General features: G+C 36.4%; 1 protein-coding gene across 2 annotated transcripts in view; it reads right to left on the reverse strand.

The window, feature by feature from the left end:
* Positions 1-884: 884 nt before the first annotated feature.
* The window catches only part of ZEB1 (zinc finger E-box binding homeobox 1), a 122,621-nt gene continuing 105,162 nt past the window's right edge, over positions 885-18,343 (reverse strand). For both annotated transcript variants that reach the window (XM_061350365.1, XM_061350359.1), the window contains exons 5-9: positions 15,195-15,397; positions 10,328-10,433; positions 7,068-8,875; positions 5,325-5,505; positions 885-3,364 (exon numbers count right to left, since the gene is read on the reverse strand). In XM_061350365.1, the coding sequence (XP_061206349.1) occupies positions 2,817-3,364; positions 5,325-5,505; positions 7,068-8,875; positions 10,328-10,433; positions 15,195-15,397 (2,846 nt within the window). In that variant the 3' untranslated portion in view covers positions 885-2,816. The remainder of the gene's footprint in view (positions 3,365-5,324; positions 5,506-7,067; positions 8,876-10,327; positions 10,434-15,194; positions 15,398-18,343) is intronic.

An 18,343-nucleotide genomic window follows, 5' to 3' on the forward strand; every position in this document is an offset into this window, starting at 1 on the left:
AGAAATCCTGACCTACCTGTTCGATTCCATTACAATAGTAATTACAACGCAACATTATTGAGGCAATATAAATGAGTTTTTTCAAACCAGCCTTCTCATGTTTACCTCAATGATACTACTGAGTTAGAAGCTTACCCCACCTAAAAGTGCAATATTTGGTATACTGTACAGCAAATACAGGCAAAGCAAAACAATACATGGAATAAATCTTTTGTATGTATTAATGTTGAGATAATAAGATTGAGAAGTATTCAAAACTTAGGTGAATATAAAATAAATTACATGGTGTTTGGAAAAACAAATGAAATTAACAACTGAAATCCCCTTCCAGGAAATCATTAGAAAACAATGTTTCTTAAAGAACAGTCTCTAAACTTCGCTTAAACTGCAAAACTTTATAAACACACATATGTAATACAAAATTTCAAGCCTTTGTCCTTACATTGCTGAAATCTTATGCATATTATATATATGTAATATTAGTCCGCATCTTTGGAAAGTTCAAGACTAATATATACATCAATCTTTTCACTAGCTTATTGCTAAATCAAGGAAACAACTATAAGATTATTTCCTTTAAAAGCAGTCATATTGAAAGAGAGCATTAAACTCTATTATGTATGATGATACGAGAGGGGAAAAAAAAATAATCAAACCCACACAGTTCATTCTGAAAATTCAGTTGTTCTACTAAGGCTGGTAAATCAATAAACTAATGCAGCAATTTCTGTGCCTGCACACAGTCAAACCTTCCTTTCACTTATGTGCTCCTTATGCACAATTGAAACCAAGTATTGACACTGAAGGATGGAACCATGTCTGAATAACATCTCATAGAAATAGTTTAAAACCATTTTCTAAATGACCAGAATAATGACAGTAAGTCAGACTTGTTGACACATTTTATTGTGAGATGGGGAGTCTGGTAAAAAACTAGAAAATGACCATGATGTAACAAGGAACTTAAAAATGAAGTTTCAGATTTGTAACATACATACATGAATACAGGAACAAATTGGCACAAAAATGTTAAACATTGCTCCCAACACTGTTTATAAGATCATTCTAATTTGGCTTACTAAGGAAATGAGAGGTTTATGGTTAGACTAATCTCTTAATAAAACTGCAGAGCATCATGCTATTAGTCACACAGTGAATTTCAAAATTTAAGAGCTTTATATTAAAAACTGGGTAAAGGTAAAATGAATTGATTGCAATTGTAAAATTAATACATTCCCGTTTTAATTCTTCTGTTCTACAGTCCAAGGCAAGTATAAATGTTAACATAACACTGTTAAATCAAATCTCAATGCAAGAGAACCGATTGCATCTCTACTTTAAATCTTATCAACTTTCCAAATTTTCATACTAAAATATATTATTGTATTAATACAAACTACAGTATTATACACTACACTGTGTAATAAATAAAGAAATATAAAAATAAGACACATAAATATAAAAGTTTTCTAAAACTAAAAAGGTACATATGTCAGTAAGAAGGGTATTAATACTGCCAGGTTTGAAGACATACAGTACAAAATGTTGCACAGATCTATAAACTAAAAGAAATAAAATAATACTGATAGGTAAAAATCAGCTAACATTGTTAATAAATGGGGTCCATAATAACTAACATTTGAAAATACTTATGAGCCAGATAACATGTCATGTATGTGTCTGAAATTAAAGTAAACCAATAAAGCAATAAAGCAGATTAGAAAATTTCCCTTGTAATTATTTTAGAGAAATTCTGCAAGTCAGGTATTAACCCAAAATACCACCAAATAATTAAATAAAGAAATATACCAGTGTTCTTACTTCTCTGATGGCTGAGTGTTTTTTTCCCCATGATTAGTTTAGAAGTTTGATGCAAATCAACAAATGCTAGTTATTGTAGGCCACACGTTGGATAAAGGCTGCTTAGAGCCTTTATAATACTGATAAATGGCACTTACAGCACACAGGTCTTGCATAAGGCCAAAGGAGATACAAAGCTTCATATCATATCCTTCATATTGTTACTACATACTCAAAACACAATTACAAACACTGATTTTGACGACTTTGCTGTCCTTACCAGTATTAACACTGTTAGTCCCTGCAATCAGAACTCAACAACAATCCTTTCAACTACATTTTTAACCACATGAGTAAGAAACTTCAGTTCTTCTATCATTTGCTTTCTTAAGGCTAACAATACACTTTAAATGAGAATATGCTCTACTACAACATCTAATGTCATAAACTGCTACCTTCTAGGTTGAATTTATAAAGGTAGCCAAGCGCTGTTTGCAGCTGCATTACAGGTTTCTGCAAAAGGGAATTTTGTAGTGCAGAAGTTCTCACATTTTGAAACATAAGAAAATACTGAAGTGGATTTAGGAAATGTTTTACCATTAAAAAAAAAAAAAATCATATAAATCTCTCCCAATTGTACAGCTTAAAATTAATCAACTTAAGAATGAAAATTAATACTGATAAAACAAACAATGCCAGATGCTTGTCTAATAAATCAGGTTTCCTAAAACCTGTTAAATCTTTGCTTCCAGAGTCACTGTATTTTTCTAATCTGCTTCATGTTATAAACTTGTTCCTAACTTTGAAAACTGTGTGAAAAATTACTAAGTTTGAGGTTCAGGCACACCTGGATTTCTTTTTTTTTTTTCCTTTTTCTTTTTTTTATATATATATTTTTTTACACAGTAGTGAACAGAAATCACAGTATGCAGGCTACTGCGTTTCCATGAAAAGCATGTATAATATAGAACAAACTTCATTACCAATTTATTTTTCCTTATAGAAAAAACTATCATTTAAGCTTTATCTTTTTCTTCTGACACCTGCCCATTATTCTGTATAACTTCTGGTTCTGCATTGCTTGCTTGATTTACAGCTTCATCATTCTTGTTACCTTCAGTTTTCCCTTCTTCATCTTCTTCCTCTTCTTCGTCCTCTACTTCTTGTAGTTTCCTACATTCTTTTTCTTCCTGAAGTCCTTCTATCTCTTTTTCTTCCTCCTCCTCTTCCTCTTTTTCACTGTCTTCCTCTTCTTCCCTGGTTAGACTCTCTCTCTCATCTGAGTCGATCTGTGATGGAGATGCCCTGGAACCAGCATGCTCATTATTGAGGATCTCCTGGCCTGTCTCCTCCTGTTCCGTGCTGTCACGCTCTTCTGCCTCTCTTTTGCAATAGGAGTATCGATGATTCATGTGTTGAGAGTAAGACCCCGAGTGCGAAAACCGCTTTCCACATTTGTCACATTGGTAGGGTTTTTCCCCAGAATGCAGTCGCATGTGTTCAATCAAATGGTGTTTGTGTTTAAATGCTTTTTTGCAAATTCCACACTCATGAGGTCTTTTACCTACAAAATAAAGCACAAATGGTTGGACATCTTGTAGCAGCAGTTGTAAAGAATTATACTGTTGTTTTCATCACAAAATGCTGCTGGTGGTGAAGGTATTACCAACAATTAATTTTATTTAACAAGACAGTCTATTCCATGCACTCTCACCCTGAATTTTTCACCTGAGGATCAAAGGATGCAAGGGTACATTATCACAATTACAAGGGTTTTAGGAAATCTGAAGGACAGATTCTCAGATGTAACTTTTAGCACAAAAAAGTACAATATAAATAAATTAGAAAAGGAGATTTTTTTTCTTTCAGTAAACATTATTTTGATTCAAAACCATTCTGACTTTTTTCTATCAATGGAAATTTTAATCAAACTAAGCTAGTATGTTGTTTTCTGTGTACCAATTCCTTCTTCCACCTTCTAGGTAAAGGAAAAATCATCCTAAAATCTAGGCTGGCACAGGCAAATGCCTTAGGTACAAAACTTGCTGACTACACATATATTAATACGGCAAATCTGCCTTGTTTCACTTAGTTCTCTTTCTCCTCTGTTTTGCAGCTTTCTACTTTGTTGCCTCGTTTTTAGAGTCTTTTATGAGCACAGCAGGAACCTAGCAATGTTATTTTCATTTCAATACTCAAAGTTGCTATGCAGAACAACTTTGCACTGTCTTGGCCCATGAGAGACAGAGACAATCAGCAGTTTTCTGGTCACACTACAGCGATTATCAGCACCTCCATGTCAGCTTATGCCAAACAGGCAGTGAGGTGGATGTTGCTCATTCTTCCCAAGTAACAAGTGATATAACGAGAGAAAATGGGCTCAAGTTGTGCCAGGGGAGGCTTAGATCAGATATTTGATTTATTTTTCCCTGAAAATGTTGTCAAGCACTGAGACAGGCTGACCTGGGAAGTTGTTGAGTCACCATCCCTGGAGCTATTCATTTAGAATATGTGTAGTTGTACTTAGGGACGTGATATGTGTAGTTGTACTTAGGGACGTGGTTTAGCGGAGGACTTGACAATGTAAAGTTAATGGTTGCACTTGATGATCTTAAGGGTCTTTTGCAACTTGATGATCTTAAGGGTCTTTTGCAACCTAAATGATTCTATGATTGTGAATACTGCACTTAATTTAAAAGTAGAACAAAAAGAAGAGTTGTGTTATGTAAAGGAGGAATTAAGAGTCTCAGGACAGGAAAGGCATGAAAATAGCGTTAATGAATACAACTTGAGAAACTTGATCAAGTAGTGAATACAGAAGGGGATTTTTTATCTTTTAAATTCCATATGTAAGATGAAATTAGAACATTAATATGCAGATATAGAATATAGGCACCTAAACAATTAAAAAAAAATAATTAAGCCATCACAGAAGAAATAAGAGATCAACAGTTATTTTAAAAAATGACTAAAGATAGCAGGACTGGAACCAAAAGGAACAGCTCTGAAAAGTTAAAAATAAAAGTAAAGTTAAAAAACGTTAGAGTCCATATCTGATGAATGGCTGTTAATTTCAGATCATTACAAATGCGGCTTAATTTGAAAATCCATTGGGCTAGAGAGATCTCTCTGCCTTTCATGTAAGGTATCACACACATACACAATCCTTTTTTCTTAATTTATTATTTTAATTTTTAATTTTTCTTAATTCATAACCAGGCAAGGTAAATTAGAAGTAATACAACCTTGACTACAGGCTGTTGCTTGCAGATGACTGTCCATGAGCCAGATGCAAGAAATTCCGTTTTTTCTATTCAGGGTTTAAGTCTCAAAAATTTAAAGAAACATAGAATTGCAGTTGTTGAACAAATATACAAAACATAGGTTCCTAAAGACAGCTGAGCACAGATTGTAAGAAGGACTATTACACTTGCCTACACTTTCTGAAAACTGGATTCCAATTGAGATTATCAGTTATACACTGCATGAAATAATGATCTGAAACTGCTTTTCCTAGTACATACCTGTGTGTTCATACTTATGTCTCAACAATGAGCTGCTCTTCTGGAATATTTTGTCACACAAATCACATGCATACATCCCATTTTCTGTCTTTCTCATCTTTTTCTTTGGGGGTGTTGAATCAGAATCATTTTGATCTTCTACATTCGATACTCCTTCTGAGCTAGTGTCTTGCCTTTCATCCTTAAGAAAAATTATGAAAAAGTTTTAGTTCAAGACAAAAAAAAAATGCACGGATGCAGCACAAAATATTATAAAATGTAAGCTGAAGCCACACCGTTATTCTCATTCAATTCCATAAACAGCCAAACAAAATTGTTTAGACTTACATAGTAAAAAAAAATCTTCTGCTGCATCGCTCTGCTTTGCAGTCCCTGCCACCACACAGAATCAGAATTCTCACTGGGACTGACTTTCATGACATCCAAATCTGACTGCTGGCCATGCCTAAGTTACACTGACGCATCATTTTTAGGGCCCATAAAATAAATGGGATGTTAGGAAGGAAAAGAAGACTACAGACCTATAAAGTACACCAGCAAGTTGGAAGAGTAAATTCAGTATCTAACTGCATTTTTCAACATATGTTTGTCACCCACATTTTGCTACCTGTAGGATTTTATGCAAGTTAAGACTGTATTTTTTGCTGTAGTTTTCACAAAAAGCTATTTAAGTTACCATTCAAGTTTGCATATTTTACTATCTTCTTCCTCATAAAACTATCACAAATAATAAAGCAACATCTGGGGGACTTCAAATGTTCCATTAATAAAAAGATTTTAAAATCTCCTGTTGTTTATTGCTAAGCATTTAAAGTGCTGAAGCTCATCTGTAGGAAGCACAGTATTTTCTACCGATATCAGTAATATCACTACACACAATTTTATTATATATTATCAAATCTGAATATAAAAACGCAAATGTTAGTTAGCTCAAATATTGTCTGTCTAATAAAGTTTAACACATAAACAACCTCATAACTCTTCAAGGCTCCTCAGCCTCTGGCAGTACAGAAGCCTGTATGAAATGCTAAAAAGCATTTCTAAGTTTTAATTGGAAACTCTCAGTCTTTACATGAGCCACTTTCCTATTCTGCTCTGTCCCTACTCAACATGCCCAGGTGTTTCTCAGGAGGACTGACTCAGATCAGGTCATATCTAGATGTACCCAGGGAGAAACACGTCAGGATATAGGAATGGCAGATGAAAAGATAAATACTTGCCTGACCTCCAAAGAGAATACATCTGAATTTTGTTTAAGGTGACATTATGGTGTAAGGATAAATTCAGCTACTCTGCAAGCCAAGAAAGCAGAGCAGTGTGAAGGGAGTAGCCAAAGTTCCAGAGAGTTTATTTTCTGAATGTGGGGAAAGGGATGACACAGAGCCAGCAAGAAACAGAAGTCATGGCCTTACTTTGCTTTTTGATCAGGAGGATTAGACTGCCTTTAGAATACTGAGCACTGATGTCCTAGAAGACACTTCTGAATGACTGAATATGGTGAAGAACCGACTTGTCCATGCACAGAACTACGTAGTTTCTGTAAGTCTGGACTCAAGCTGCCTGAGCTTATTAGCTTTACAGAGGACTTAACAGTAACGTCTGTTACCCATTAACAATCAAGCCAAATAAGCCTAATAGCTTATATTTACATTTTTATTTACCTTGATAGTTTTCAATTAGCTCAGCACAGATACAGAACGAATACATCATACACAGTATCAAGTGATACAGAAACCAAAGTACCTGATTTCCATTGGCTTGGGTTGGTTTTGGTGGTGTTTCTTGAACTGCAGGACTAACTGTGGTAGAGTATGTATAAGCCACCTGTGGAATCAAAATGGTTTGCTTATTGGCAGCAAGAGCTCTCAAGCATGGAACACTGTTCTGGTCAGCAATGGCAACAATTGTAGGTAACTGGGCAGTGACTGCAGGTATAGCAATATTTATGGGATTGGCACTTGGTGGGATTACATTTACAATAGGATCAGAGTCTGTAATACTGTTGTCCTTTTGTGGTTCTTTTTTTGCACAAGTTAAGTTCAAAGGTTCTTCTTGGACAGAATAAACACTGTTCTGGTAAACACTAGTTATGGTAGATCTTTCCAACAGTTCTCCATGTTGCTTTGGTAGCGAAAGGTCAAGAGGTTCAATTTGTGGCTCTTCTTGTACACCCTCTGTTGTGTACGTATAACCCTGTGAATTTCTTGATGAAGAAAGGTTTAGTGGCGATGGGGATGGCGTGCTACTGGGTGAACCATTCAGAGTTGATCCCCCTGGTACAGTCTGAGATTTTGTTGTACTGACAGAACTTTCAGAGTTATTTGTGCTGTTCTGGGGTTTGCTTACATCTGTAGTTGCCGCTTGATCATCATTATCTGCGGGACTGCTTAATTTAATCTGTTCAGGAGAAGATGGTCCAGAAGACTGCACAGAAATCTGTCCAGCTTGCATTTTTTCAAACCATTTTTTTACCACATCCAGTGGTAGGTTTACTGAATCTGCTATTTTTGAAAGCTCTTCTGCGCTCGGTTGTGCATTTAATGCATAATACGCTTTTAGGAGCGATAAAAGGTTCTTTAAAGGTGGCTGACCAGGAGATAAGTTCTCCCCAGTTTCTGATGGGACAGGGGAGTCAGGCTTCTCAGCTTCTGTTCTACTGGGCTGAGGAAGCTGAGGAGGGTTTTTTGTTTCATAGTGCTTTAATTCTTGAAGTGCATTAAGGTCTCCTGGACAGTCATCACAAAGAAGACAAGTGCTATCATTGGTCTCTCCTTCAAAGTTCTTATCTTTCTCAGACTTTACTGTAAGATCTTCTGGTAATTTTTCATTTTTGCAACTATTTGTAGGAACAGAGTTTTCTTTTTTTAGATTTTGTGGAACAACCTGAAGTTGACTTGGCTGCTCCAAGCTGTAGTTGATGATAATTTTGGTTGTCCCATCTTGGTCAACCAAAGGAAGACTGATAGCTGAAATGAGTGAATGGCCAGCTTGTTGTATAGATGCATTGTTGATTGTTTCTTGTTCTTTGGATGCAAGATTAGCATGATTGTTTTCCAGTACTTGCCTTATTACATTACCATCCACTGCCACTTTAAGTACATTTTGAATGTCACTTAAGTTGATGCTTATGGGAGACACCAGACCTACTGTTGGTAGAACAACAGCTTGCACCACACCCTGAGGAGAACTGGTTGCCTGCAATGGGCTACCACCACTAAAGACCCCATTCTGCAAAGGGGTTGAACAATTAATTCCTGAAGCAACCACTATGGGCTTGAATTCATAATCCACAGGTTCAGTTTTAATTTGGTTAACAGGAAGTTGCTCTTGCAAGGGTTTATTTTCTATCTTTTGTCGTATCTGTGGTCTTGCTGGGCTACCTGGTGATGCAGAAAGGGAAGGGGAGGAGCACTGAGACGTCTTGAGCCCTGACCGGGCTCGACCATTCACGGGCATCAAACCAATACACTTCTTACTGCTTATGTGTGAACTGTATGAACCAGAATGGGAAAAACGTTTCTTGCAGTTTGGGCACTCATATGGCTTCTCTCCTAAAGATTAAAAAAAAAAAGAAGAAAAAAGGCATATGCAACACTTTACTAGGTTACAGCATAGCTTCATCAACATAACTTCTCAAAGAGTCCTACTGAAAAATTATCTCATACAGTTAATTAATCACTAAAGGCAACTGTGTCATGTATAGCTTAGAGTCCTTTAGTGAGTTTATGATCCACTAGTAGATATAGGATGGAGCCCACATGATCATGGTATGTTCCAGTATTTCCCAGTAACTGTCCACATGTCCATAAATCAGTCTATACTACACTTGAAGATTTCATTTAACTCTGTTCAAATAGTACAACTGCTGACTGCAGATGGTATATAAATTTCATAATGGAAATAAAAGAATATTATTAACTAAAGAAAAAAAGGCCATAAATACAAATCGTAATTGTACAAAGAGCTATACATTTTATTGTGCAAGCTCAAATACACTGTATGTGGATCTTCATACAATACTCATCAGCTGAAATCCAGGCAAAGTTTAAGTAAAGGGAAACCAGACACAGGTAGAAGTCAGATGTATATTTGCCTTTCAGAGATGAATGTCAGGTTAAATCGCCAGGAAGAGGCACACAGCTATGCAATCATTAAACCCCTAGTAAGAGCTCGCTTTTCAGGGGATCCGTGCTACAGAGGAAAAGGGAAGAGCCAAAACAGCTGTTTTGTTTTCAGATTGAAAAGCACATTGACTGAGGCTTTCCCACTCACAGGCACAGTGCCACTACCCTCTGGAAATGAAATGAAGATGATGTTTGCTGAGGGAGGACTTGTAAGTGAAGTGCACTTCACTGCTATTGTCATGGCTAAGCAATTGGTAAGAAAGGAAAAGATGGCCTAAAACTTGTTTTCACATTTCCTGTCAATGGGTAAATCTGCGTTAAAAATAGAAATTGTGAATCTCTTTTAAGCAACCACATTTAACTTATTGTTATATTATGTATTAAAATATATTATTATATATTAAATTTCTTATAAACTGGACCTTTTCTTAGAAACCGAAACTGTTGTGACAGTATATCACAATCCTAGATCTGTGTCCTGAGCCTGTTTTCATATGACTAGTCTCAAATGATGGCAATCACAGTCACAGTGGGAAGCACAGCTCTTTCTAGGCTCACAACATGCTGAATGAACTGCAAACACTGAGGAAAAATAGACAAGTGAAAAGGCACCAGAAGGACGCCCCTGCTTGTTTGGCCATAAGTGAAATTTTTCTTAACTGTTAGAGCTTAAGTTGCAACTGCAAATGCTCTTGAGTTATTCTGCATATTTCCTCCACACAGCTGAACACTGTAGTCAGTGCTTAAAGTCCCAGAGGGAAAACATAAAGAAGAATACTGGTATTTTAAACTTACACTTACAAGACTGATAGCACATCAACATTATAAAAAGTAGAAATAGCAACATTAGTACACAGTTTCATAGCTTAGTTTATTTACCACTATGGATCCGTAGGTGTTCCTTTAGGTGATGTTTGTATTTAAAAGCTTTTCCACATTCCGTGCACTTAAATTTTCGATTACCACTGGACTGTGTCACATGTCTCTGTAAGAAAGAATTCATAATTATTGAATAGGACAGCATGTTGGAAAAACACTTTGTATTTTCACATTGTAACAGAGAAAATGCAATACGAAACTGAAAAGAATTAAGCATAATTTTAAGAGACTGAAGTTGATATGCATTATGCATGAAAAAGAAACAAATTAGAAGTCAGGCTAAAACTGAGCCACCTGTGTCTTCTGAAAAGATCTGGTATAGTAAAAATAAATTAAAAAAAAACCCAAACAAACCCCCAAAATATATTTGCTCCTTCTCCCAACTTAGGATGAAGCTTGCACTGACATGTTATACGGGTCGGAAGTTCCATGCTGATTTTGTGAAAGCAAAAAACCCAAGAAAAACCCCAAGCCCACCACCCACAGAATATGTCACACAGGACAGAGAAACATTAAAGAGTATAAAAGCCTGTTTAATCAGTTGACTTAATTTTTCCGTTTACATGCTTTCAGTGCTTACAGTTGGCCTTGGATTCCTCTATGTAATGATGCCACATGATTGCTCAAGAGAAGACAGCTCAGTGACAACAAAGGCACTGCCAGTCACAATGAATTCTCAAAATAAATGCAAGAACTAAAATAACAATATGGAAGGATTACCCAAGTACACAGCATCAAACCTCTTCACTATTTGCATTGAAACTTTGTGCTTATTTTGTTATATTTTGCCTTGTGAGAGAGCTTATTGTTAAGCTCCAAATTATTTTTCATTTATCTTTATTGTTATACTACTTTAAAAACCACAAAGGCTAAGACAGACACGTAAAAGGATGTAGTATATATGTGATGTGTATGCAAGATATATAATTTTATCACAAACTGCATAAATCTATACATTTTAGAAGTTGGAGCAGCTTAGTTACCAACATGAAATGGAACAATTAGAAATTTTGTGTTCAAGCAAATTATTTAATAGAACAGTGTCTCCTTTCCAAGTAAAGTTCACTTTGCAGAAAGATACTCTGCCACCATTTGGATGCAGCTGTACATTTTTGGTAACCAGAGCAAGTATTTTCATAAACTGATTAATAGAGTTATACATGTATTCGGGGGAAACAGCCTGCCCCTGGCATGAACCCATGGTGGGGACCTCCTACACCCATGTTGGGTCTACTGCGGTTGGCAGCACTGGAGCAGATGCTCACCAGGTGCTGAGGCTATTCTCCAAGCGCAGACACAGCAGCTGGGGGCCGAGATGAGTGCTGGAGAAGAAGGGATGAACAAAAAGACATGATGATGAATAAAATGGCAGGATGATGTTCCTGGACTGATTTATGTCTTTAGATCTGAAGAATGCGCAGCTGTATAGCTTGCCGGATGAAAATCTGAGCACGCTGCTATGAGATAAGTTGTCCAAATTATCAGCCCTCCCCATTCTACACATTGTCCTTCTTTATATGATACAGGTGCTAACAAAAGACAAAATGAAACAAGATAATCTAAATTGCTTCCAAGTATTTGAATTTGACAGTTCCCTTGGGATGAGCATTTGGTTAAGCTGCAGTTTTAACTTCTCAGCAGATACTGCTCTCACCCTCCTTAGGGTGGGTTCCTTCCTGCCTCCTACCAGGCTCTGCAGTGAGGCTGCCACTCTGACTTATCCTGATTAGCACTTGACCCTTAGTTCTGGTTTTGTCAGCTGTCTTTTGCTAGTCCACACAACTTTTCAGCTTTCTTTAACTAAGTCCCTTGAAGACAATGTTCTAGATGATTGTGCCTGACTCACTGCCTTTCACTTTAATGATCTGACTTCACTGAGTCTAGAGGACCATGTCAGGATTTACTTAAGCTTGCAGAGGATCAGTTATTACTGTCTGACTTGAGATGATACAAACTAAAGAATCTCAGCATATACACAGCTATTGCAGATGCTGGACTACATAAATATTCACAGTAAATATTAGTGCATGTATTCAATCTATCAGAAATGATTCTGCTACAGCCTTTAAAATTCAGTGTCCTGCTTCCAAAGCATGGAAGCCCATATTCCTCTTAGCAATTTTTTAATGAGTTTTCCTGTTTTCCTGGCCGCAGCTATAAGCTGCGTTGAACTTTCTGCTAGGCAGTGTTTCCATCTATTTTGCCTTACCTTCTTATATTTGTAATTCTTTATTCAGCTTTCTGGCTGTCTGTCCTATATTCTTCTTCTTTATAAATCTGTGATATCCTTAGAGTTAGTATCCAGGACCTTTTCTTTAAAATAACTAAGAAATCATAACTACCCTCTAAGGTACCATCTTTGATACTCTTTCACTCTGAATTTTCTCTTATTCAAATGTTTTTTCCCCTTTCAGTACTGTTAAATCCACATTTTTTGTGCTTTTGATGTGTGATATATTTTTAAATGCACTGTACATAACTGTTTCCTGCTTATTAAAGAATTATCTGTACCATCCAATAATACTCCTCTGCGTTCCTTTAAGGACAGAAAGAAGAAACATCCACATTAAGGTTTGTAACTATCCACTAACGCATCCATGCATCAAACACTTATTATGTTTAGAGCTAAAGTTCACTCTTTTCACAGAAGAAAACAAAAACTAATGGAAATCCTGAAAAATTATTTGGAAGATGGGAATTACAGTTACGTCATGGTGTTTTTTAGAGATGGTTTGAGCATGGTGTTCAAGAACTGCCATTTCTCAGTGGAGTCCAGAGCAATATGAAATTTCAACAGACTACCTATGGGCGGTTTGTAGATTTATGAGAAGAAAAGTAAAATAAAGATAAGAAGCACTTATTCATACCTCAACATCTTTATTTGGTGCTTCATGTGTGAAAGCAGATGATATATAGGCAGCATCACCTCCTACCAACTGTTAGTGGTGTAGGAGCAGCCAGGAGAGCCATGAGGATGCGGGGCATAGGGAGAAAGAATAAGGTGCAGGATGGTTCTCAGCTCTCACAGAAGTAGCTGCAGTTTGGCCTATCTCCCCATTTCTCAGGGGAAGGCAGTATCAACATACCTGTTCCATTGCCTTCACTACACCTTTGCTCATTGCTTCCTTGTACAGAACAATTACAAAACTGTCAGTCACATGGTGGACATTAACCAGCCAACAAAGTTATCCATATAATCTGCTTTCAGGTGAAGTCCTTTAAGAATGACACATTAAGATCTGAAGATGCATCTGTTTAAGATCCACAACCAGGATGTCTACACTTACTATGGAAAAAAGTTAGTGTTGCATTACACAAATGATGCTACCATGTACATCCACATGAAGCTTGTTCTGAAGGCATGACACCTTTGTGACAATAACATAAATAAATACATATTCCAAATTTGCCAAGCATCTAAACTATTATAGTTTTGATTCTGGCTATGGCTCTAGAGAAAAAAAATACACTTATATAGGCATAATATTCAGTTCCAGATACTTCAAAGAAACAACATTTATCAAAAGCAATTGTGCCCATTGAAAGGTATCTGCAGGAATACAATTTAGACTCCCCTTTGTGGCAATTCTGAGATCGCTTCGTTGCTTGGCATTTTTTATCTTTTTGTTCAAACTACATGCAAATATGGGAAAGGCTTCTACCTCTCCAACTGCTTTACTCTTATGCATTTATGCTTCTAGTTGGAAAAACTGGAAAAATGCAGTAGCTCACAAATAAGCATTATACAAAAGCACTAATAGATTTTACAGTTAGAAATACAGTATGTATATAAGACCAACCCTCAAGTGGAAGCCAAGCCAATAAGACAGCAAGACAAATAAATTGTTCGTGGGAAATACATCTGAACAAAGAACTACCACCACAGAATACACAGGTGAGGTTATTACAAACCCTGCAAGAGAGCAAAATCCTTGCAGTGGGATAGACAATACTTGTAACAATTTTTCCTATTTAATTTACCCATGAATGTAATGTGAGGTTTCTCTCCTGTTTCTTTCCATGGTGGTGGAAAGAATGTATCTTTTTAGCTTGGGTAATTCCTGACTGTTTCAGTAATCTTCAATTGGCTCTTGAGCCACAGAGTGCCTCTGAGAAGCTACGGAAGCACGTAATTGGGGGTGGGGAGGTGTGATAGGAAATTGTGGTGATAAAAGCAGTAAAGAAAAAGAGGGAGAGGTGAACAGAAGCTCAGGACCTTCTGTTAGTGATGAGATGACTAACTTATGGAAGGCATTTGAGGGAACCGTGTCCCCAGGACAGCCCATGAACTAGACAAAACAAGCTCAGAATATCTTTAGCCCTTTCTGTTGCTTCATTTACTATTGAAATGCTGTATTTCATGCACAAATTATCTGTATATTGCCTTATTGCATGGACTGCATTTAAAAACCATTATCTCACAGTTCATGCAAACGAATCAACACAATGATTTGTTTCTTAAGGGCAAAAATGAATACAGTAAATTTTAAATTATCCAAATGGGATTTATGAAAGAAAAATGTTTCATTAAAGATTTGAGATTAGATTTGAGTCACAACTTTAATGTAATGCTAGCTAATGAACAGAAAAAAACCTATAAATGCAATAAAGCACTTCTGAAAACTAAAATTTAAATCCAACCAGATGCCTAGATGAAATAAACATAGGAATTCATATCTCATCCTTTGACATCTATGGAAAAAGACTGACTTCAGCAGCAAGTTTAAGTGTGTGCTGCAGAACTGGGACTTCAGCACGCAGATTATCTGATGTGAACAGTTTTGTTTGCTCTGTACATTTTTGCTCACATAACAAATCACAGCGTTGTTACAGAGGATGACAAATCCTTAATTCAAACGCCACTTACCTGATCTCTTCCTGATTTGTGTGACGTCATGTGGCGGTCAAGCTGTGTTCTGTACGCAAACGTGTAACTGCACAAGGAGCAACTAAAGTTATCTTCATTTTTTTCATGGCGATACTTGATGTGTTCCTTCAAAGAGGTAAAACGCTTGTACCCTCGATCACAATATGGGCACGTAAGTAACTGGGAAAACGCATCAGGTGTTCCTACACAGGAGAGACAACAGACCATATTTAAATAAATGTTAAGTTCCAAACTTATTACCATCAATAGACATGCTTTACATTTACATGTATTACTGTAAGAAAACATGCAGATGCTAGAAGGTCCATCTGTTTTAGAAAAATGACAATTTGTATCTTTTTCTACACGTATTGTGTTACTAACTACACTATGGTACGATTGCCCTGTGTACTAAAGTTCAGCACTATACCCAACCCCACACCTCTCATCGAGTCTGGTGGACTTCCCAATATAGCACTAGAGGTTCTCTATATACATGTATTTCTGTTTAGAAAGTGGTCTGAGAATTGTGAAACAGTTTAAGATCTAGCAGTCTTCGTAGATCTGATTGACTCAGTCACAGACAATCCTCAAATCCTGTTTACAATTTTAAGTCTATCACTGAAACAACTAATAGCATCCTATTTTCAGCTCCTGATGACATTATAAATATTATAAATAATATTTACAAGTTGCAGAGAATATTTTTTTCTTTCTCTTTACCTAACACAGAATTGCAAGTGAAAAAGAGAACTGAAAAAAACCCCAAAAGCAAACTGTTGGAGCAGGTCCAGAGGAGGGCCACAAAAATGATCAGAGGACTGGAGCACCTCTCCTATGAAGCCAGGCTGAGACAGGGTTTTTCTGCCTGGAGAAGGCTCTGGGAAGACCTTACTGTGGCCTTTCAGTACTTACAGAGGACTTACAAGAAAGATGGGGACAGACTTTTTATCAGGGCCTGTAGCGATAGATCAATGGGTAATGATTTTAAACTAAAGGAGAGTAGATTTAGATTAGATATAATGAAGAAATTCACAACAAGGGTGGTGAGGTAATACAACAGGTTGCTCAATGCGGTTACAGATGCCCCATCCCTGGAAACATTCAAGCTCAGCTTGGATGGGCTCTGAGCAACCTGATCTAGTTGAAGATGCCCCTGCCCACTGCAGGATGGTTGGACTAGATGACCTTTGAAGGTCCCTTCCAACACAAACCATTCTATGATTCTATGATACATCATGTACCTGCTAATAGAACATGCTGTCTGCACATCAGAAAGGAGAGAGATCAGACATGAGGCCATAAATATGATTTTAATGTGACCTGCAGAATTTATTCTGCTGGCTTTCATGAAGTTACTTCTATATCAGTACAGGACAAAGTGAAATCAGATTGAAGCTGAATATCATTGTCACAAGTCGGTTTCTGAGAAGTCAACATTTTGAAGTTTTAACTACATCTCTTCTTACCAACATATATTTAGCCCCATATAATAGTAACATATTCTATCCTTGAAAAATAATTTTTTAAAAGGATTGGAAAGGAAAATATTTTTTATAAATTGACAAAATTGCTTGTATAAATGTCTGGCTTGCTGTATTGGATCGAACTATCAATTTATACAAAGTGATATCCTTCAATGATCATGCTACTCTTCCACGGTTCAAGGGAAATGGGAAGCAAATTTTGCAAGGATGCACCTATACACTGTGCTGAGTGAGAGGAAGGTGGAAGGTCTTTACTGACTATCATTTTATGCTCTGAAGCACAAAGGGCAAATTTGTGTGCACTACCATCTTAAGTTGCAGAACTCTAAGCATTATTAATACTCATAAAATTAATCAGTACTTTACAAAGTACTTATGAATTATTTATCTCCATGACCTCTTTCAGGATTTATCACCATAGACTGATTATATGCTCTATAAAGTAGCAATTCACTCTGTTTGTGTGGAATTTACTGACTTTATTTTTACTGAATGTGCCATTGTTCCTGCAACAGTGAAGAGTCAGACCAGTTTTCATTATTACTAAACCCCAACACCTTCTCTGTCATATATGGTCTTTTATACTTGTTATGGTAACAGTCAAGGTCACACTTGTATTACACTGGTTTTTGTGTTCTTCTACTCCTTTCTGCTTTTCCTGGATTAGCCAGATTGTCCAAAAATTAACCTGTCCCCACATGCATAGATACATCATGCTTCCCTTCAATCCTCTTTTTTTCATCTACAGTTCAATTCACCTGACATAAAAAATACTCAATTTCTGCACAAATACAACTCAGTGGAAATGACAGAAATATGTTAATTTAAATTCTGTTCCACTGGAGCAAATGGCAAAATGGCAGTGGTTTCCCAAAGCCACTATTTCTCTATCACTTCTCTTGCCCAATCCCCTGCTTTGGAATCATGTATCTTTAGCAAATATCACTATATTTTTGGCATGTTCTGTTCCAAAAGATTAAAACACTGAACACTATTTTTCAGCATCGTGGTTTTCAAAATATTTCCCTGTTAACCTACTGGGCTAGTTCAAATTTAAATTTTTGATTAAAATTTGTATTTTTTTAATGATTAAATGGAAATTATATTGCAAGGCTGTAAAACTAACTTAACAATCTGCACCACTGCAACCACAGAGTAACATCTTAAATTACCGGTAATTTTTAAGATGCTACTGTTGAGCATGTATCTTAATTGAATTGTGCAAAACTTATAAAGTATACCACAAAATATTTGTAATTCAGGTCCTATTTCTGTATATGAATAGGCATATACACAGTTTAAATTTCTCAAATATTTTAATTTACTTTTTTTTTAAATCTTTAATAACATAAAATCTCTCGAAGAGCAGAACAAAATTGTTAGCGTTAACCAGTTCACTGCTCTCCCTTAGACTACAGTACAGTAATACAGCTACAATGACAGGTTTTTGTCAATTATACACATTTTTTTAAATGACTGGAAGACAACTCCTAACCCTTTATGTAGGATGTTACTTTCTTTAGACAAATCTTAAATACAACAATAAAGGAACACAATCTGGTTGAAACTGCAGTTGTCACAGGTTATGAAAGCTGAACACATCAGAAAGCAGAACAGAATGCATAATCAATCTGAATGGGTTTTGCCTTCATGATGAAGAAG

Source organism: Neopsephotus bourkii, unplaced genomic scaffold (assembly GCF_033783945.1).
Source record: "Neopsephotus bourkii isolate Nb327-2 ecotype Australia unplaced genomic scaffold, CSIRO-AGI_Nbou_v1 NB_53, whole genome shotgun sequence".
NCBI classification, from domain to species: domain Eukaryota; kingdom Metazoa; phylum Chordata; class Aves; order Psittaciformes; family Psittacidae; genus Neopsephotus; species Neopsephotus bourkii.